The sequence below is a fragment of the Macrosteles quadrilineatus genome, unplaced genomic scaffold, assembly GCF_028750875.1.
Source record: "Macrosteles quadrilineatus isolate MER2022 unplaced genomic scaffold, UCM_ALF_1.0 Scaffold_8__2_contigs__length_117827958, whole genome shotgun sequence".
In the NCBI taxonomy this organism is placed as follows: Eukaryota; Metazoa; Arthropoda; class Insecta; order Hemiptera; family Cicadellidae; genus Macrosteles; species Macrosteles quadrilineatus.
Window position 1 is genome coordinate 43,199,418 of NW_026542601.1, and position 23,673 is coordinate 43,223,090.

Below are 23,673 nucleotides of genomic sequence, written 5' to 3' on the forward strand. Positions count from 1 at the left end.
GTAAAAATAGGTTTTTCCCATTTTTGACCCAAAAAACATAAAATTTAGCAATTTCTTTCCAAACCATTTTGTAGAGCTTAAAAAAACAAATAATTTAGTATATTGAAGCGTTATTATGCGCCTAATGGTTACGTAGAAAATTCCAAAAAATTGTAAATTTATAATTCCCATGTTATTCTTATGGAGAATAAGTCAATTGTTGTAGTTTGCTTGTTTAAGAACAAATTTTGATCAAATTTGGGAAATGTTTTTATTTCTTACTAACTATTAACGTTTTACAAAAAAAACAGTTTTACCCTCCCTGATGCAGTAAACCTAAGTACTAGTTAAACTAATTCTATTTAAATAGAGAATAAATGTTATATTTTTAAGTAGACATTTCAGTGTAAATCCAATCAGTCAAATGGAAATTCGCTTAGTCTGCAGGTTTGCTGCGGCGGGGGTATTTTTGCTTCTACAATTGAAATAAACTATACCGAACCATGGCTTGGTCCCCCGGTACTGAAATTAATATATATTACTTGTACGGGTAAATGTTAAGGGTATAGTAGAGGGGTTGAGGTATTCTTTCGCTAAAATATATTGTGTTGGACGTTTTCTTGTAAGGAATTAGTTACTGTCGTATGTGATCCGATAGTAAAAGATATACCCACGGTTCATATTGTTACTTTACACCTAATTTTTCCGAGCTATTTTTGTTGGCCTATAATAACATTTAGCCTATCAAACAAATGTGTAAATAATCATGATTTTTATAAACTTTTCTCAGACATCCTGTATAATTTATTGACATCTACATTGCATTGTAGGTGCAAGGCGAGGATGAAGACATCTCACGACTACACTGTGCTGGACGTAACTCCTCACCAATGTGTTCCAAATGTGGCAGAAATAGAGGTTGTTTTGGCAAAGGATGCCTGCCGAAAAAGAGCAAGAGAGGAAACATCCACACCCGTTGAAAAGATCTTTAAAGAAGAATTTGCTCAACTTGCGGATAAAGGGTACGAATTTGTTTCTGAAATGCCAAAATATTCAAATTCAAAGTCAGCCCTCTGTAAAATTAGAAGAGAAGCCTTAGGAACTATGCAAAATCCACTTTCAAGTTCTGAAATAGTCCTCAACGAGGAAATCGTTACACAAGATGATGGAACTAGCTTTGTGCTACTTGATTTTACCACGCAAGATGGGGAAAGGTGCATCGCGTTCAGTGGTGAGACAGGAAAACAGGCCATCAAGACCAATGACTCGTTCTTTTTGGATGGGACTTTTAAAAGTTGTCCAAGGCAATTTAGCCAAATATACACAATACATTCGGATTTTGGTAGCACAACGGATTATACAAACGTATATCCTGTTGCATATGTCTTACTCGAAAACAAAAAGAAGACTACGTATGTGCAACTCTTCCGAGCGATGAAAGATTTGGGCTGGTCACCAAAAACAATAAAAATTGATTTTGAAGCATCAGTTTTTGAAGCGATCAGGGAAGTTTTCCCAGACACATCGGTAACTGGTTGTTGTTACCATTTCAACCAAAGTTTGTGGAGGTATATTCAAAAAATTGGAATGGTACAAGATTACAAGGAAAACGCAGACATAAGACAAATATGCAGAATGTGCTCAGCGTTGGCGCTTGTACCAGAGGAGAAGGTAGAAGAGGGTTTCATGTGCATTATGGAAGCTAAACCTGAACATGAAAAATTAAATAAATTCCTTGATTACTTCGTAAATCAGTGGATGGATAATCCATCAATTCCGGTAAGGATGTGGAACGTGCACGGGCAGCGGCATCGAACAAACAATCCCGTGGAGGGTTGGAATTGCAAATTGAATAAGGCGATATCTACTGCAAATCCCAACATCTACTTTTTGATAAAAACCCTTAAGCAGGATGCTATACATGTAAAAGCAAAGGTGATGCGGCTAGAGATGTGCCTTCAGAACGAAAAAAGAAGACGGAAGTACGTAGATTTAGACGAACACATCGCAGAGATTTTGGACCGCTACTTGATGGAAGACCTTCAAAAATGCCTTCAAGTTCTAGCTCTTGTAGCAAAATTTGAGTAGGTTGAAAAAGTTTTGTATCGTGCACTTATGACTGTCAGTATTGATTGTTTGTATATAGCTCAATGATAAGTTTCTAACGTGTCTTTTAAGTTTCTATATCGTTTATCTCAGTGCACTTGACTGTCGGTATTGATTGTTTGTATATAGCTCAATGATAAAATATTGATTGTTTGTTTATAGCTCAATGATAATCTACTAACGTGTATTTTACATTTTTATATTTTATATTTTATTGTAGGCCTACATTATTTATTAATGCAATTTTTTCTATTTCTATAGCTTGATGTTTTTATATATTTTTCATTTTTGTACTTATTTTATTGTAGCCTAGCCTATAGTATAGTATTTATGTAAAAAAAGGGGAAAAAATAAATATATATATAAAAAAAACCGCTTTGACTATTATTAGAACTGGTTTGTGAATTAAGCTGAATCAATTTAATAATATTCAAGCGGTATCCACAACTCGAGAGAACTAGGCGAATTTTACATCAAGACTCCATAAATAGTTGCTTCAACGCTAATACTGCAGATAAATGTTGAACAATGCGACACTTATTATTGACTCTCACAAGCGACCTTGAACATCAAGCGCACTACTGAATCTTCAAACTAGGATTTTGGTGCTGGGATTATCAGGACTTATACTGCCATTCAAATTATGACAAAGCCCAGAGCCCGTACTATACTAGTTCATTGAAGTGCAGAGCAGGTAGACAGACAGACAGACGGACGGGCGTTCCAAGAAGACTGCGCTGTACGAGCACGATATTCCGCCATTTTCTGGTGCGCTGTACGAGCACGCGCTGAACGAGCACGTAATCACATATATGAGGTTGGATCGAAAAGCCATTTTTCATTTTGCGAAGGTTTCCCCTGCCTCGGATGCAATATACTCTTCATTATTCCACAACAATGTCGGCGTCTTCCTACACCTATCATACGTCCTGTATGTCTGGAGCATGTAATTTATATTCTGTGCATCCCTGTTATAAGAATTTAACCATGTACTTCTTACTTTAACTCACTATACAAAGTATATAAACAATGTTTTGGGTGGAAATACAGTATTAGTTTTTGGTGCACCACGAAAAAGTCCTTTGTTTGTGTGTGCGTGTGCAGAACTTAGACTATTCCTGAGTTCTGATTTTGATAACATTCGGTATATAGTGTACTAACCCAAAGTCTCCCAAAATATTTTCATATTTTTATGTTTAACTGTAATTTTTTCACTAAACCACTCAAGGAAAATTCTGAACTTAACTCAAATGGCTTTACCGGTTTTCATGAAAATTGAGTATGTTATAGTTATTCTAACCTTCAACAAAATGGACTAACATGTAAGACAAACTTGGTCTTGTGTGATCGTTGCCCCAACTCATGTAAATTCTACTGTTCAACAATATTTTTTTGCAATTTTCCCCATTAAAGCTTAAAGTTAACCCTGAACTGTTTACCCACTGAAAGTTTTTGGCATAAAAAGTAGTAGAATGTCCAATAATGTCGAATGGTAGAAAGTGTTATACTCAGTTTGCTGATAATGATTTTTCATCTTAGAAAACATATACGTTCGTTCAGATTGTTCGATTTGGACCAAACTTGAAAAACAAAACAAAAAACATAATATTTTTTAGTACCTTACTTTTGTGATCCATCGCGATGCAACGAGAGTTTCAGTTTTTTTGTTGTTGTTGAAGTTTTGAAATGTTCACACTGTTTCACCATTGTTGTTTTTAAAATCTATTATTGAATTTGGACACTAAAGTAGAATCTCGTCTATAAGCATTGTTCCTTTATAGGGGGGGGGGGGGGCTGGTGTAGTGGTTGAAGCGCGGGACTTCGGTCCTTGAGGTCCCGGGTTCAAATCCCGCCAAACCACCAATGGATTTAATCTTTTAATGATAATGCTGTAACCCATATGTCTAGCCTGAAGTAATGTGGAAAAATCCCGGGTGGGTGCCTAGCGTCCTAGGACAAACAAAATTGTTCATTTACAGAATTTTATATGGAAATATTATCCTGTAAAATGTTGCTACAGTAAAATAATGTCTTTTATAATGTAAAATATTTTAGTGTCACTTATTAAATTTTGTTTTCAGGTATGTTGATGCCGGCTCAATACTGGTTCTAAGGTTTGAGTAAGTTTTAGTTTAAGTGTACTATTATATATTTGTCTGTCTAACATCACATAGTTTTCACTTTAAACTCAACACCCATTTACCATAACCGGAACCCTACTCTCATAGAGGGGTTTGCCCTTTTGATATGGTGATTAAATTACTATCAAGTCCGTGATATTTCGACCGTCTGCAGGATTTGGGTCCCCATTTTTTATTTGGATCATTAAAGAGGGTCTTTGTCCTGACGTCAGGCTTTAAATTGACTACTCTCCTGTAGTTGGTCGTAGTTGTAAGCTAGTTCAGTTGCTCAAAGTTTGTAGAATAATTTGCATCCACTTACGATAAATAATTTGGGGTTTTGTAAGTTTTAACTGTATTTAAACATAAAAAGTCATCGATAAATTAAAGTATAGATGTTGTTAAATTTCACTTCGTACATTTTGGCTGTTATAAAATACGGTTTGAACTATTATTGCCTTAAAAGGGTTTTGTTTTTATAAACGCTAGGTAGCTAAGTGACTCCAGTAAGAACGGCGCTGGTTCAAGCACGAGATAAGCTAGAAGCTATTTGATGGTTTGTAACTGTACCTCAATAAATGGGCGTTTTTAATGGTCGTGGCTTAAGGAACAGCTTATCTTTATTAGTAATAAAACTACGCAGATCAGCTACTTCATTCTACTTCACTTACCTTTCATTCATACGCAGCCCCCTCTAACACAAGGCTCCGGCGAGATAAAAGTGGCAACACCGCAACCTAGGCCTAGTGAAAAAGCTGTTTCGTTATATCATTATGGGGCGTCTGCGCGATGTTTATGTTTCACGTTTGTCATTACCATGGCAATAGGCCGCCGGTGCGACGTTGCCACGCCGCGTACACAAAGAACGTCGCTGTCAAATGGCTTTTGAAGTGATTGAGTTTTTCAACTTATTTGATAATTTATACCTTTTTCTGAATCAATTTGATTAACCCTTTTGTACTTGATTAAGCTCGTTCAAAATCACATTCAAAATCCGTATACAATTTTCTCACAAAGTGTGTTAACAAGATTAAACTACTCATTAAAAATCGGAACGATCAATTATTGAAATATTAAGCGCCAAAGGACTCTTAATACAATCAACCAAGTGAACACATTGCTTTGATTCAAAGACCCGGCAGTTTAAACTCCATTCAAATGATGCGGGTGTCTGATTAATCTGTTGCTGCAAGCTCTGAGATAGAAACTGACACTAAAGGATATGGTAATATAATATTTAACGATTTTTAACTGTCCACCGGGGTTGTTTAGTGTTTAGTGTTTATGCCTGCTTACGCAACAGTTGTACAGGTAAGTCTGGCAGACAGCCCACGCTGTATATGGTAGTGACTTCTCGTGCACTTTCCAATCCAACCGATTTTACCCACTGTGCACCGAGTGCAATGCTTTGTTGCGAAATTGTCAATATTTTTTGAGAAAGGTGAACAAATATTTTTTCTGTGGATGTTTTTAACGAATTTTTCAAATTGGGAATAAACTATTACGGTAGATTTAATGGAAAAACTTACCACTGGTACAAAACTTATTAAGTTTTGATGTACTCAGAGACCAAAAAACGCAATTTTCAAATTAATATATAGATTTGCTTAGTCTACAGGTTTGCAGCGGAGGTATTTTAAGTTTCAAATGTATTTGTTTAAATGAAAGTTCACTTAAAGTGTGGTTCGTCACGAAATACAATAAGATCCTTGCTATATTTGATAGATGTATAGAATTGAGTTTGCAGATTTTAAACGATTTTAAAGACAATAGAGTTGCCTACTCGAAGCAGTTTAAGTAGATTTCTCACTTAGCAATTTCAATGTATTATAATTTTTACAAAAGATTAGAACTAAGTGTAGGTACGTTTTACAACTCTGGCATACTAAAAAGTACATAAAGACACGTCTAACAACACATGTAACATATGTCTACACTTATAATGTGGACTCAGAAGACCATACATATAATAGATGGTAAGACACCTATTGGGTCTGATAATGATTGGAGTTATCAAAATCTGTCACCACTTACATCGTTTATATGTATTTATATCTTGTGAGTCAACCTAATAAGTGTTATGTTATACAAGTATTTTATGTATTAAGTTACAAGTGTTAATAAACGCATTTTATGCACTTTCAGTAAATTTAATAACACGTACGATGATTATCAAGAATGTATTTGAAATGGTTATAATGTGTATTTTATATTAAGATTTTTATAAAAAGCAAAATATGGACCCCCTGCCATGCTAGGTCCAAAGTGGTAAGCAATTGAAGCGTTAAGCAGGTCAACCAGGAAAAGCAGTTAGATACTCACTATATTTTTGCTCTATAGCTTTAGAGTCTTATGTCTTAAAATCTTCTTAAAGTTTGATGAGCAAACTTCAAACTTTAAAAACGTAAAAGTTCAAACATTTTTTTGTTATAATTTCTACCGGTTTACAACAATTACACATAAGAAGCGCACAAGTGCATTGACAAACAGTATTTATTCGCCGAGTACGTAGGTCTGCTGCACGTGGGTATTGTATGTGCTCAAGCTCACATATCAATTTGTTCACTGTCCAGGTGTTAAGGGTGTTATTACACGCCTACCCCCAGTAGATGCTAATGTCGTGCAGTGATTGTCTATTGTTGTTTTATTGTTGTTATTGTTCCTCGACGGTCCACCGTCATTATTGACAATTGATGTTGTGTGATCCACGATGAGTACTGAGTGTGTACCATCGATCTCTAAGAGATCGATGGTGTGTACTGGAGATTCTTTACTGTAGATGGGATTCTTATTGAAAGTTCTAGAGTAGTATTTTGGGGACAGTAAAATGTTGATTTATTTTGGATAGAAATTCTCCCTTCCTTATAAAATCTATATAAAATCCTTCTACGTTTGTACGTTCTGTAGAGTTAGTGTTTCAATGCATAAAAAAATGCCCATATAAATCCCAATAAGCCTGGGATTTTAATCCCATCCCATAGAAATCCTACCACCCCAAACTTGGATTTCAGTTGGAAATCGCGAAATGATGATGTTCAGACTTAGTTTAGTTTAGGACTTAGTTTAGCTACTTAGCTTAGGAAATATAACTTCAAAGTATAAGCCACGACGGTAAAAGACCCTACTTAAAAGGAACTACCAAACTCGGGTGTTTTGAAACATTGAGCTCCCACAAAAATAAATAATTCACTGTATTTCCCTCTAATTAGTAGTCACAATTATATTTACCAGAATTTTAATTTGTGCCGCGTCGCAGGGAATTTCAACATTTCTCGGTTGGCACTCCTGCAGGGTAGCAGGTAGTTGTGGGATGGCGAGGGGTAGATTATTGTTCTGGCGCGAGAAGTTTCCTCCCGCCACTACCCCTCTACCCATTTTCTCTATATCTTCCCTAAATGATCTGACAACACTGTGCGGGATTCCCGAATCTGGACACATTCCAACTGATTTCATCCCTAGCTTCTTTACACCTGCTGAACTTCCTCTGTGTTTTCTCTTAATTTTGTTTCCGTTTACATTTTTATAATAAAAAATCTGAATTTAACACATTTTATTCTATCATTGTATTCATAGTACAATATAATGTAGGCTAACTCTTGATCAAATTTATGATGGTTCGAGGACAAAAAATGTTTGTTGATTTTATGAACAAGAAATTGTGAGGGAGTTATTTGTTTGTTCGATACATTGTTCCTTGAAAGAAAGAAAAAAAAATTAGGACTTTTGGAAGTAGGATGGAACACTTATCTTATAACGAAGAATTTTGTATAGAATCTACAGCTCATTGTTTAAAGTCGAAGAACGATTATTACAAAGTACTGTAAATTTTGCTATTGCTATATTACTCGAACTTTCCCCCGATAACATTACTATTATATACTTAATACACCGGCACAGCGGTATTGTGTATTAGAAAATTTGACTCAAAATTGAAATTTGTTTGAAATAATATTTATATATTTTGCCGTTGCATGCTAGGTATACTGTAGTGTTTGTCTGGTACGACAACCTGTCTCCTGGTCCTACGTGTACCAGGGGACTGGCCAGTGGGGGCCTTCGGCTGTTAGGTTCCATCATAGATTAAAATTTAATTAATATTTAATTTAATATTCAACCATTATACGGACTATAGACCAGTGTGCAAACCCAAACGAAACTCCACGTATCCAGGGGTAACTACCGGAGGCGTTCTCTACCAATGTTCTACAAGTTCTGTAGTTTCTTGTACAATTCGCTTTGCTTGATTATATTCGCTTTCACTGGTCTAGCGTGGAGAATTACCTAGGTGTGAACCTGTAATGAAAAAAATGTAGACATTGCGGACGAAGCGGGAGAACGGAGCCTTAACTTAATGTGTTATTGTATAAAAATAGGCGTGATTCCTCTCGTATTTCAGAAGCTGCAACTCATTTGAGTTAGTTTGTCCTCTGTTCTTTTGCGTTGAATATTTAAAAATTGTCGTCAAATTAGCATTCCGTATTTCTTGGATATGTACTCTTTTGTACAATATGTTCGCTTATCCTATCAAATGGGGATTATCAAATAAGTCTTCTTATCAAATCGTATTTCTTTTCAATTAGCTTTCTTACTGAGGTTTGTACAGTAACAAGTGACACACGTAAATACTAAGTACATGTAATTGAGAGTAATGTAAAATTAAGGGTACTGTATTTGACAATCACTCTTGTCATAAAGGGCCATTTGTTATTGAGGGTCGTGTCATCGAGGTTCCTCTATAGGTAGAATAGAAATCGATAAAAACTAAAGAATAAATCCAACACGTATAAATACAATTACAAGCCAATTACGGTGTGTTCCTCTATAAGTATATTAGTACAAAAACTAGTCTTTGCCAACGCCACTGTAATCGATGCTTCTTCTGAGCTCTGACATGTCATTTAATATAATCTTTATGTCTGGCGACAGATCGTACTGGCTTTGAGGTTATGTCCGTTCGATAACGGAGGCAGTGGCAGTGCCAGTCAGCCAATGCCTTCGCTTCAGTGGCGCGTCGTCGGTCGACCAGTGAACAACGATCTAGTGAGCCGTGGATACAACAATGACATAACCTCAATTCGACATCTGTTGTGTTTTATCGATCTCGTTCGTTGTAGCTTTGTTTATTTTAATCGATTCGCGAAATGTGTGACGTATTAGTGTGAACCGAAGCAACGTGTTGGTTTTGTAGTTTGTTGTGTGGTTTCTTGGAGTGACAGGTGGTAAAAGGTTTGTTTACATTGAGTTTGTTTACCATTGTTGTTGCGAGATTGGGTTTATTGGCAAACGGTAATATTGATTTAAATCATAACAAATACCTAGTTCAAAAACACTTACAATTTTATGTATGATATACGGTTTTCTTTAAGGTACACTGCAATATATTAATTAGTAATGTTTAATAATACTTCGTACTATTTGTTTTTTAATGAAATTTATTTCGAAACGGGAAAGTGATTGGAATTGTTAAAAACCTTGCCAATCAAGTTAACTTAGGAATTTTAGCTTAATCTACAGATTGTTACATATTATAAAAAATCACCAAATTATTAAAGAAGCAGGGAAATTGCTAGGGGAAAATTGAAATTATTTTACTGTCTCATTCAAACATGTATTGTACGGAATAGTAACGATTGAAATTTAATTCAACATTTTGAATGTGTTCCTTTGGGGATTTCCAGAATATACAGGGTAGCTAAATAATGCACTGTTTAAATGTTTTGCTGTTGTTTGGCAAAATAGCCAAAATTAGGTTTATCAATAGACGGCTGTTCGAGAATATTTTAAATAGGATCCGATACATAGCAGTCTTATTTTTAAAAAGGTCTTTTAAACAATGTTTGAAGCAATATAATTTTGACAACCGAGTTTTAACTACATTAATTATGTGACGAAATACCTCTTCGATTTTTAATTTTTTTAAACCTCCCTCGAAAGTTATTATCATCGATTCTTCAAAATATTTATCGGTAAAATGTTCATAGTTTCAAAATGATAACCACATGGATGTAATTTAGGATCATGCCCAAACCAGATCAATTTGGAAGACAAACACCCAGGCCCCCTCTGACATTTTGGAAATCAAACAAACAAAATGTTGTTTGTTTATCTGTGTTACCAGCTGTCGCACGTTTAAGGTACCCATGTAGACAACATCTGTTGGAGCTGGACGCTTACGTAGGGAGACGTAATGGTAATATTACATTACTGATATTTTAACATGGCAAACGCGGTAAAACAGTATTCATCCCAATTATAATCGATATCGATAAAACATTAAATTGTTGGACATCTTTTAGTCATAATTTTTACATTCTTGTACTTTTGGTGAGATTGAGTTTTGTCAGTAATTTCTTCAGTGTGCACTGAAATACTGTTGCATTCTTTTGATTTAAAAAGTCGTCCAACAATTTTACCTATATGCAATTTGAAACTTTGTTAAGTTTTGATTTTAAGTAAATGAAGGACAAAAGACTTGAGTAATTTTAATAGTTAATTATATTTTGCACAATTGAATAATACTGAACTATTCAATGTTTAGCAGCAAATTATTTGTTTGAAATAAAATACGAGTGGTTTAATAGCTATTTACATTACAAGTGTAGTAAGAGCGTTTTTACATCACGCAGGTGAAAGTTGTGCAACGAGCGAAGCGAGTTGCATAATTTACCTAAGTGATGTAAACACGCTCTTGCGTAACGTGTAACGTACAAGATTTTACCTGACCCGACAATATACAGGAGGTTACGAACAATATTTTTCATTATCCATTTCACTCATCTTCTAACAGTAACGTTCAGTTACAAACAAAAGCTAGGTTAGGAAAATTTTTCAAAATATAACAATAAAATTCAAGCACACAGCTGATTTCTAGCGTTAAACGTCGTTGGCTCCATAGAGTTATATTTTTTTAGTTATCCACTCAATGTTATTTAAATGGGTTTCATTACATCACCGAGTGAGTTTTTTGATATTTTACATCACTCGAGAAGTAAGGAAGTTGTATACATCACGCTTGGGATAGGGAAGTTTAACATGGCGGGTTAGGTAAAACTATTAATTCTATTTAAACGTGACCTAAAGTATGAGTAAATGTTTTAAATTTGTACTTAAGATGGATATATTAATTCTGTTTGATTCATAAAATTTATAGATACTATTTCTCATGTAATTTAAGACCCAGAGTAGATACCATCTTTATGCCTCAAAGACTGTTGGTATTAATTGGGGAAAATAAGATATTAAAAGTTAATCATGTTGAGGTTTAACAAGTTTTTACGATAAATATTTCAAAAGAAAAGAAAACATCGAATATATTTTTTACGTCTATACAAATAAATTTAAAACTAGGAAACGGCAAGGAAACCACAAGAAAAGTCACCTAAATTATCCTTCCCTGTTCGTGTCTCAGTTATCAATATTATCGTGTTTCAACAGCTGTTAAAGAACAGCTGACTAACAATGTAATTCTAGAACACCCCAACTTCGTGCCTACAGTACACACATGCTGTGAGCTTTATGGGCTTTTTACCCCCTCCCCCACCACCCTAATCATCCCTTTCTTGGAACGAAGGTTAAATGTCGACGGCCTTTCGAAGTGAACGACAAGGAAAACATTTTGTTAATACAATAATTTTGAAAACTGCTCGTGAATTATTTAGCGTGTTTCTGAATAAGGGTTGGATTAGTGTAAAAATAATTTAAAACATTTGACTTATGCGAACAAATAATATATTATACCAAAGTTTGTATTAAATGTTTCAAACGTGCTTACCTTTTGTATTCATCATTATTTTATAAAACCGTTTAATAAGTCGTTTAATTTATTTTCACATAATTATACTACAGTATCTCTAAGTGTTATGCTTAAATAATGTGCTTTGTTCACTTACTTAAAACAATATTTTCTAGTCAATTATTTCTATACGGATGAATTCTTTCGTCTCCTACAAAGATCTTGTTATATAGCTTTGCTGTAATTGGATACCTTACCTACCCTGGTATTTATCCGTACACTTTTCCTTCTTCATCATAATCCGCGGAAGTCCTGATTTTCATTTTGAACTACTTATAGAATAAATGAAATCGAAAAGTATTTCTAACCTTTATTTGTTTCTTCATTGACTTTAAACCAATTCGACTTTAACTTCACGTGCGTTTTCTCTATATATGAAAAACACATGTTATGCCTAAGCACACTTAACACAATCATAACCATTTAAACTAAATCTGGATAGTCTTACAACCCATGGGGACCTAATCATCCTTGCTGGGGAAGTAAGGACGGTCACGTGTTTTAGCACGGGCTGGTGTCAGGGGGAGGGGCGGCTCGTGTCATATGGTTATTTATTTTTTTCTGGAGGAGGGTGGGTAACCCTTCTTGGCGGTGTCGTGTTAAAGGAACGGGTGCTATACTCCAGCTATCTCAACTACTGTATGAGATTCTTGTAGAATAATACGTTATTAATTATTATTGGATGATTGCCTTCTAATTGGTCGTTGCAATTTAACATTGGTTGATTATTCTGATTTTTTCACTCTCTCTTTTGACAACCAACCATGCGTGTAAGCTTTTTTTGTTAACTAAGTAGTGTTTTTGGATCTCGGAATCGTTTGATTGAAATTCAGAATTGCTCTAGTACATATAATTTTATTTTGCCAAAATTATCTGACCACCCTGTATCAGATACACTCATTTGTTACTTATGACCATTAAAAAATAAGGAACATATTTCATGATAGATTTGAAAGGCACACGATTTAATCACTGGTATACCTAATACAGATACACTAGCCCAATAACCCAATTCCTATAGTTATTTTGATCCCACGTTGGGCGCCATTCTATTATCTCAACAACTCTTGTGGAAGAGCTGTGTTGACTAATTGTTTGCACAAGGGACAAGTATTACATTTTTCTATATAAACATCAATGAAACATACTGCAAAAAACAGTGTCCGCACAATGTCGAGGGAATGCGCCGATTCTCCTTGTCTTTGTAGTATTTACCATGGAAAAAACTAAACAAACGTTACTTCTATCACGGCTGTATTCACATTGAAATGGCATGTTTGTTGTTACAGTAAAGTCCAGAATAGTCAGACGAGTGCAATAAGTGCCCTTGTACATTGTTGAAGTTGATTGTTAGCGTCTTCGTTGTGGCGGAGTTGTTGTGGACTCAATTAGTCACTTAATTAACAAGCGGTCCCACGACTTGACGTTGTGTGAATACTGTACGTTCCCTGTTTGTATGGAATCAAGCTGGAACAGATCAAAGCTATAGAGTGTACCATAGTGTCATATTTCAGATACAAATAAAAATAAGTCAGCAACTGTGTGCAATAATATTGTTGGAAGACATATTCCATTCTGAAGATGTTTAAACTCGAATTAAGATTATAGCGTTCCAGACTTTCAGTTTTAAATTTATTTTCTGACATTGTATTTTAAATCGTGTTTTACCCTAAAGCACGACGGGGGAGGTTTAATTTGATAGGAAGAACGAGGGCGCGAAATTAGTTTGTTTCAGGAAGGTTGAATTAGGATTGGGGAAAAGTAGCCGGGGACACAGGTTTGATGTTTTGATAAACTTGGAATTCGCAAATCAATATTGTTCAATGGAATTACATTGTTTTATTAAAAATAGATGCTCTTATAAAACTATCCCATTCGGCGAAATAACAAACTAAAAGGACTAGGATTGTTCTTACAGATTTACACTATGTCGTAGCTTTGTTTTTGAACGAGACAACCGTTAAATTACTGCTGTCGATTTTTTATTACTGGTGTTGGTTGTAGAGTTCATTCAAGGGGACAATTCCAAATTCCGATAAATTAAATATGAGGTAAAATTGCATAACCCCTAACATTATCTCAAATAGTATCCAAACACTATTCAAGTAATTGTAAACCCACTTGCAACAACACCAATCCAAGAAACCACCCACATTGTTTTCTTACAGCGATTTTGAAATGGCCACAACCTGTTTTGGGCCTCCGCCACTTCCGCCTTCCAACAAGAAGAAGGTGGTTGCGACCATAGAGCCATCGCCGAGCAAAAAGTCCTCCAAGAAAGAGAAGAAAGTGGCCAGCGTAGAACCCCTGATGTCTTCCACCTACAGGTCCTTCCGAGACCCGGTGGAAGAGGACGAGATAATAGTGTTGTCCTCGGAGGACATGGAGGTGAAGCCGATCCAGGAGAAGAAGGATAAGAAGAAGTACAACACGAATTCTTTGACGAGACCGTTGAGCGCGAGCAAGTTGACGTTGAGCAGAAGTCACTCTGAGGGGAATTTGACGATTGTGGGTGAAGAAGTGCCTTTGGACCTTTCTCTGCCGCCGCTGGGCTCCGGAGCGCTCAACAAGTGCCTTAGAGTCCTCAGCGGCTCTTGGAAGAACCTTTTTCAATGTAAGTGTGTTGTATGATTGGTTTATCATAGTAATTAACGAAAAATGTGCAGCTTGTGTGGTATAGTTGTGGCTTTCTGTACAAAAGATGACGATTGTACTAGAGTGACTATAATAATCTTTCCAGATAATATACTGTCCTTTTTCTGCTCTCATGAACAAAAGAGAGCTGGCTTGCTTTTTCTGGTCTCATGTTGTTTGTAAGGTCTTGAAGTGCTAGCGAAGAATACTGTAGTTGAATCTTTATGTGAACGATAACGTTGCATCTATGTCTTTTTTTAGTACAATACGATCTGAGAATGGGTTCTAGTGCCACAGAATTCTGATTTCATGATTTGCAGCTTATAATCTCTTGAGAGTTTTGCAAACCTAATGTGGTTTTCAGTAATAGTTTATACGTTGAACACTACAATGACTTTTCATTCAAGGTTTGTTCAAATGAGTACCTTCTCAACTCTTGCCAACGGTTATTCTTTTCTACGTTGGCGCACCAGAAGCAGGTTCGGTGCGGTCTGTCCGTTCACATCCATTTGTATTCCGCGAAACGCCTCAGACCGGACAAACTGGCATTGTTTAGGTTCACAGAGTCCCGCTCGATTTGTTCGATGCGATTGAAACTGCAGCTTTGCAGTCGAGAGTTTCAGGTTTAGAAAGCAGTTGCACTCGCCCCAGGAGTGTTCAACTATGCAGCGAGGAAGGTCGACGCAAATCTCTTTGTTCAGTTAATTTAGTTCTAATAGTGATATGTTGTATATCATTGATACATTGTTGTTTGATGAGTTCTTACTTTTTCTCCTGGTGGACTGAAACTTCAAGATCCGGAGGATCTTCGCAGGAGGAATCTCTTTGATTTTGAAATTCTTTTAAATCTCATCCCATAGATATTACAAAGTCGGCATACATTTCTGATTCGTCCTTTATACAGTGATAATTGCTAGTATCTATATATGACCTTAAGTGAGAATACGATTTAATATTTCATATTAGTCATGTAGATGCTTGTATAAGGCTCCACCCTGATGCGCCAATTAACTTCAACAATATTAGTATACACATTTAAATTACATCTGAATCATCGCACTTTTTTTAGTAATTTTCCATTCATACTTTTGTTTGTAGAATTCACACATTTTCTCCCCCTCTTCTAATTCCTGTGTATTCCTTTGAGGCATCTTAAATTAGGAAGGCTCCAGACATCTTTGGTCCTGTTGAAAGTTCAATTATCTTCAAAGTGTTCAAAATAGTTTCTTTCAACAGAACAGTATTGCTACTGCGAAATTCCACCATGTGGCGTCTACGCGATCCTCAGCTAGTTATCGTTGTTGCGACCCTTGTCCGTTGTCCGTCTACAGTGAAAGCAGGCGCCAGTGGAGATTTACTGCTTCGTCTCCCTCACTCTCACATACAAGACATCACTACTAGACAGTGACGAGTCGACGACTAGCTGTAAATCTATAGAGACACTTGGAGGGAAGCAAGGGGCTTTGCTAGGTCCCATCATGTTTGGCGGAGTGAAGGGGTGCAAAACAAGGTGGGGTGAAAGGTGGGCAAATGTTGATTGTAAATTTGTGCCAATAATCAAACTATGGTTCGAAATGAGGTTTCTTCACACGGTTCATTAAGGTTAAACGTATGTATTACCTCGTTTGACACCTAGAGGCATCGGTCCACCCCTTGACTATTTAAACACATTGTAAATTCATTGGTACAACCTAATGGCCTAAACCACTGAGTTCTGGCGTTGTGTCAAACATAAAAGTCTTTGGTGACTGGCAGGATTAGAGTGTATTCAAATTGACGCTTCTGGCATTTCATTAAACTAATTTTTCTTTTCTTGGGTGAAAATTATTATTCAATGTGGCAAATAAAATTAAGAATGGGTAAAAACAAAAGGCTTTCAATGGCTTGAACACGTTTATCATGGATTTTACAGTCCAAAATAAAAATGAAACATATAGCCTACAATGGAATTAAAATTGATTATCATTTGCATACATACTAGGTAGTAGGTCTATTATAGTTTTTCAGTATCCGCCGCATTTTCCTTAATCGTGACGACCTTTTCAGGGATAAAGTAAACTCAATAAAGCCCGTAAATTTTTTTGTATTAAAATTTTGGGGCAAAGTAAGAAAGTCAAAGATGAAAATTTCACCACCAGTATGATCTTTTCTAGGACGCTCTAAATCTAATTATTTATTACTTTTTCAAACGTTTATTGAAACATCGGCTTCAAATTCACAGATCGTTTCTAACCGAACCCTCTAATGGCTTCTGACGATAAAGACTTTTAAGGCTGGATTGACTTTAAACCTCCCCTCATTTGAGCCATTGATACTCGGCTATCTAACCTCGCACAGCCGCAATCAAAACTCACAATTTATCTGGATTTCGAGAAATTCGCACCCGCTCGCTAGATCCGGCTTCTCTATTGAAAGAAGAGCAAGGGACGATTAATTAGGGGAGGTTTTAGGGGCTCCAACGCCACATTTCGGGCCATTTCCAGAGGGGTGGACAGCTTTACAATAGCCTCATGATAAAGTGCTGTTGAACACTGGGGGTGGAATTACGTTGTAAAGTCAGGTGCGGTGGTATTAGACCACGTTGGTAGTACAGTCGGGGGCAATCACAATGGTATGGGGTTTTATTTTGAAACCATGCAATGTTTTATTTGTACATTATTACAGAAGTCAAGTTCAAACTGTCAACATGTTGTTCATTCGATCAACTTCAGGGTACAAAGTATCTATGCATAGTGGTACAGGGGATGATGAAAAGATGAACCCTCGCAAAAGCAACATCATACCATTACGATCGAAATATTATACAGTACCATACTGTATAATATCATACAGTATCTTACTCATTGCGCTTTTCGCACATACTGTATTTGCTAATCATAATCACAAGGTAATCCGAGTAATTTAGTACCGGTACTAAATATTTTGTTTGATAGTTTCAGCAACAGTTGGAAAGAAATTCTCCGCTTTTGATAGAGCAATGCTTGTTGGTTGTAAGAGTTGCGAACATATTGTCAGAGGAGAATTTAGATTTCATGACCACAAAAAGTGTTGATTCTTGATTCATTGAAAACGAACAGTGCTTAGGGTGACCCATTCTTCAACCCACCAAAGAACTTTCATAATGTAAAACCATACCTATTCTTGATCCAGTTTATTTTACTCTCCGAAGAAACAACCAATTTAACACGCAAAACACGACTATATTATCTACTTTGGTGATCCACTGGAACACATGTTTGACCACATAAAATACCTGACACGATTTTAGCCCGAATAAAAACACAAATTTGACCCGTACAGTAGCACCCGGGGCTATTCTGGGCCGTGAAAACACCGCGAAGAACTGAAAATGGCCTCGGAAATTGGTCCTAATTACACAGCTCTAGGAGCCGGTTGTCTAGGCTAGCAATTGACGGAAGCGAAGGCTATTAATGAAACCAGTTGTTTATAGTCGCAGGCGTCAGTTGTGCAACTGGTTCTGAAGAGGGATGTTGGAGTTTACAGTAATCGGGACAAAAACCCACCCCTTTCTGGCTAATCTTGTAATCTGTGCTGGTGGCAGAATAAGGCCAAGGTTTAGGATTCATGGGACTTTCTAAGGAATTGGAATTTTAACATAGAAAAGGGACAATTGAATGCTTTGTTGGATTTAGGGAATTCGGGGTATGGAGGGAGAAATGTGAGATGCGTGTGAGATTATTGGGAATCCTTGCAGGGGAATGCTTGTTAAGAGTGTTAGAATCTCAGATTGTTTATAAATTTACATTGTAGATTAATTTTACATCTACAACTTACAATATGGTAAGTTTTCTGGGATAATATAGTCTGTAAAATTACAAAAAGTCAAGATATAGTTTACCTGAAACAAACGATTAATTTGTATCCGTATGTAAGTGTAAATACGTGTTTACCGAATGGGAATGTGTACTTGTTTTTTAAAAGAGCAACGGGTTTTTATGGGGGAATCGAATGTACGCAATCAAATAATGGTGTTCTCCAGGGGATGCAAATACAGTTGGGTAATTGTGTAACTGTGTTAGGTCTACCGATATAATGTTTGTGACACGGTCGATTCCCCACCGGGCGGCGAACAGCGAGGGATTGGAACTAGCCAATTGTACATTATAAATGATGTAGTGACGTTGTTTTGGAGGGAAACTTTAGGGGTTGATGTTTTGACCACGTTTGTTAGTGTCAAATGGTTTATTTGTCTTTGAATACCCGAAATGTTGTAACGTAATTATTTTTTTGCAGTGATTAAGTAATAAAAGATTAATCCTGTATCGTCATATTTATCCTGTTGTTCCTAAGGCGATGTATTCAAGGTATAGCAACTACATGTAAATACATTGTTTTATTTAGATATATATGGTTTATTCTGCGTAAATTATTGCGATTGAGCCATCAGCAGTTTAAAGAGAATTTTATCCAATGGCTTAAGTAGGTGGAGACCTCTATTTCAGAGGCAGTTCAACGAGTCAAAATGTTAGCCTTTAAAAAAATTGTATTTGTAAGATCTCAGGAATTGGCTTGGAGTTTCTACTTAAGCTCTAGACAATAAGAAGTGATTCAAGAAATGCAATTAGTGCTTTGCCCCAGTCTTAAGCTTCTCGTTATACAGAAAATATTTGTTTACATTTGAACAGATGAATACTTTACAGTTGAACTTGCGGCATAGGGTGGTTTCATTCGATAAGATAATTAATTCATATCCGGAAAATTATCGTAAAATCCGAAATCGTTTGCCAATTAACTGCGCCCAATCAACAGTATAAAGAAGATCCGATGTCCTCACAGTATCAACCTAAAGCTATTCTAATGGTAAAATATAAAGCATGATGAAAAAGGTAAAGATATGCGCCGATGCCAGGAACAGAATGATCTGTCCACGTGTTTTCCACATAGATCGCTGTCGGAATGCGTCTCTCTCGCGTGTATGCGTGGCGTACACAGACGTTGCGTGTTGTACACAAATGATAGGCTATCGTTTCAACAGATGTTTGGGATGAGTGAGAGAAGGGATAATCTATCTCCTTCGTATTCAGGCAGATACAGAACCTAAAGCGAAGTAAAATGTGTTCGAGTCTCCTAGGGGTAGTATTAACCCTTTATTGGTCGTAAATTGTGTTTTTTCAGTTTTTTGTTGAGAGCTATGGTTAATTATTTATTTGTAATAGGCAATTTCTTATTGGGCTAAGATAAGAACCTACATAACAATCTTTGAATTTAGAATGGTTTTTACAGATTTTTTATGAGGAATGTTTTTAAGTAACTCATTCCGTCTTGGAGCATATTTGACTACTTTCTAGTTCTAGTTTAGGAATAGGTAAGAACGCTTATTGATTATTTGTTATTTTTTTTACATTATGTCTATTTATTCTCTTTGTTATGTTTTTATTTGCCCCCGTAACAGTTCTCTGTTTGTATTTTTTGTGATTTTCTCTTACAAACAAGGTTCTATATTAAAAAATCCTCACCCAACAATTTAGACCTGGTAAAATATTTTGAGTTTTTTTTTAAACTAGAAACATTATGTTCCAACAATAACATATGGTGAGTGGTCCTCTAATAGACTTTATTGAAAAACTTATTTTCGGAAAAACATAATCTGTAAGTAATATATGCAATTGAGTGTTGTGTACAAATAAAAATGGCAATTCTATTAATATAATAATTTATAGGCTACCATTTCCCTATCCGAACTAGAATCGATTGATTTAAAATCAAATAACTATCCTTATCACATTATGTTTCTGCACACTTTTTTACATTTCGTCCCACGGTTAAATCTCGTCCCACTTCCAAAGCCAGACACCTCGATGGAACAGACTCCCGATATAAAGAGAGCAAAAACTCCAGCGGACATGTGTTTAATGTTTTTACTCGTGTTCAATTAGACCATCAGACCAGACATGAAGATGTCATGGGAAATGCCAATTAAACTGGCTGCGATTCAGATGACAACCTAATGTGTTTGATGGACTATGATTTTAAAGGGCTCGAACAAGTATGTTTTTAGTTCTTGAATGTCTGTTATTATAGAATAAATAGCCTACATGAAGAAATCCATATAGTTTTGTTTGTGACAAAACAAAGGTGACTATTAAGTTTAAAATTCTGCCTTAAATCGTTGAACTTGATTGTAGGTTATTCAGCGATGATTTACATTTTTCCAGCAAAAAAAACGGATTACTCCAACCTTCCATAAAGTCAATCAGCTTCGTCATTTAGTTTTGAATTACTGTCGAGAAAAAAATATGTACATTATTTATGGCCACTAAACAATCTCAACATACGGTACATCAACATACAACAATACAGGTGGATAGAAAAAAACTATTAATATTTTTAAAACTTAATTAGCTATCGTGGACACAATTTACCTCCTCTCCATTTTTACGATACTGAATACTCAGTTATGTGGACTTCCAACAGAGGAGGAAGCCAGACTTTGTCGTTTAGTAGGACTTCATGTCAGAAAAAGCGTTGGGACAAAAACCTTAAAAATTGCGCTTCTTGTGTAGTCGCGGTTTTATGGAACCCCCATCCCCCAGAAATGTAACCCGAGAAACCCTCCCAGCGGGGTTTCGACCCAAAATTCTTGTCCACACATCCACCTGCAACGGCGGGTCTCTTTTGTCGGCTTCAAAATCGTGAAGAAAAGCGGGAAGATCGCAAGGAACTTGAATGATTTATTGTGCTCTTGCACACTCTTGTTTCTCATATTACAACTAATTTTATGAAAGGATGTAGACGTAGAAATTCAATATGTTATGTTCTTGATGCTACTTCTGAAGTGTGACTTTTTCTGTGAATTGTGGTGGAGACTGTGCGTTTATTTAGTACTTCAGTAGACTACGAATACGAAAACGTAGGACCTACTCTGACTTTACTGAAATAGAGCTTATAATTGTCCTTCCCATAGTCATTACCAAGGCCCATATGTTTACCTACAGAGGTGTGTGGTTTCGTTATTATTTGTATTTACCAATCTATAATAATGTTTGTAAATTACGATCCAGTACGAAACATTGGTGAGAAGTTATGATGTTATTTTTAGCTTTGGGTTATATCGGTTGATACTAGAGGTTGCAAGGTATCGCTTTTATAATTGAAAACATTATTCTGGTTTTCTTTGGAAACAGTTTCATTGGAAGTTTAAATGTAGACAGATCCATTATAAGTCCAAGTTTGTAACATGTAGTATACTAGTGTTGTCTTGAGCTCTCCCTGACGAACGGACTGGACTGCAAATCGTATGAAAAGGTAGCTTAAATTGCTTACTACCTATAATCTGTATGCTGGAACCTGTCTCCTGACCATCCGCTATGCTCCGGGTAAGGCTAGGCGCACACGAGCGATTTTTTTGAGGCAACTATTTCATCGGCCGATCTGTGCATCATGTATTTGAATGGAAGCGCGCACACAGGCGATCGAGAATTGCGCCGATTTTAAAATCTGGGTTTTGCCACAGATTCGTAGGCGAGGCGATTGTCGCCCGAAAATCTGTAACATACAGATTGTTATCAGTCCGCGCACACGGTCGACTAAAAAATCGTCCAGTCGCTTGTTGTTCTCCACAGGAGTCAGTGAACTTCGGTGCGAGTTGTGTTGTTTTCTTTGCTAAAAAAGGCCACAGCTGTTATAATAAAAACTGAAACTTTCAACAGACATTCTATAGTAATTAAAGAACTTTTTACTGTAATCACGAAAAGTGTATAGTTTATAAAACTGTCGATTTAAATGTCTCTGACTTTCTATCGGATGAACCCAATATTTAAGTTGTCTTCTTTTTCTCTTTGGTCTAATTAGAAGAGCACAAACACAGGTTAATTCAACAAAGTCCATTTTAGGATAGCTTAAACGCACTTAAAAAAAATCCATTTCTCGACTAAAAAATCGCCACGTGTGCGCCTGGACATAAATTAAGGGCGATTTATTTTTGGCCGATTAAAAAATCGGCCGATCGAAAAATCGACCGTGTGCGCCAGGCCTAAGACGACTAGGATGCAGGTTTATCATACAGACTGAGGACTTATTTGTGAAGTGGGAGTGGGACCTTTTTACATCATCTTTTAATACATTTACTTTTCAAAATGTCTAATTCTCACTCGATGCTGATATACCCCTTTGGAAATAATTTTGATTTGCCAATAGTAGCCTTGATGTACCAGCTACAAATAAGGTAGGCAATTAATCAGAGAATTAAGTTGGGACGTAACTTGCTCCATCAAGCAGTAAGCACAAGCTGGCAGTTTCACAATGTGAATGCCCCAATTGGACTTTCAGTTTCAGACGGAGTATTTCCTTTTAGGGGAGTTGTTGTAGGTCAACTTGAGCACATTATGTTTTTCTATCACCTCACCACCCGCTCTTACGATTAGTCTGGATTTTGTTAGGCGGGTTCTTTAAAAGTACTATTTTTTAATACGTTTCACAGAAAATTAACTCTAAAATATACGTGATCTCTAAATTGGGATTACTTTATGTATTATTATTTGTGCTTCTTTCTAGCTGTTTTTTGTACCCACATTAGATTTGTTTTACACAGTCACAAGCAGTTGAAGTATTTTAATTTTTTTTTATCAAACATTTTATAAGGAATCTATTCTATCTATGTATTTAATTATATTTACCTGTTTGTTTAGCATTTGGGCACCAGGAGACATTAATAATTTAGTGTGAATTTTTATGTTAGTATATTTTTTTGCAAATATACTTTTGGTGTGTAATTTTCCTTTATAAATTTTTGCTCAATACAATGTTAAGGGTGACAATCTTTCAAACTGCAGTTGAAAGTTACTAGTGGAAAATTCTATGTATATTACATTTAATTATTTCCCTTCCTTCAATCACTTTTCAGACACACTTATAGACTAATTGACGGATTCAACGAAGCAAACGTCAAATGTATTCCACCCACTCCACACGCCACGTCAAACGCTGCGAGAAGGCGTCGACTTTGGCAAAATCTAGGTAATACGTCTCGATTTTTATAGCTCCTCAATTTTCCCAGCCGTAAAATCCAACAATGTCGCCTCC

At 36.1% G+C, this 23,673-nt stretch overlaps 1 protein-coding gene across 4 annotated transcripts in view; it reads left to right on the forward strand.

Annotated features, from left to right (window-relative positions):
* LOC128999719 (caskin-2-like) overlaps nt 1-23,673 on the forward strand; it is a 219,162-nt gene that overhangs the window by 117,305 nt on the left and 78,184 nt on the right. For 2 of the 4 annotated variants that reach the window (XM_054426364.1, XM_054426365.1), the window contains exons 1-2: nt 9,239-9,431; nt 14,166-14,611. The exons of the other annotated variants lie outside the window; for them this stretch is intronic. In XM_054426364.1, coding sequence (XP_054282339.1) covers nt 14,176-14,611 — 436 coding nt within the window. In that variant the 5' untranslated portion in view covers nt 9,239-9,431; nt 14,166-14,175. Of the gene's footprint in view, nt 1-9,238; nt 9,432-14,165; nt 14,612-23,673 lie in introns of those variants that run through there. 4 annotated transcript variants of the gene reach the window in all.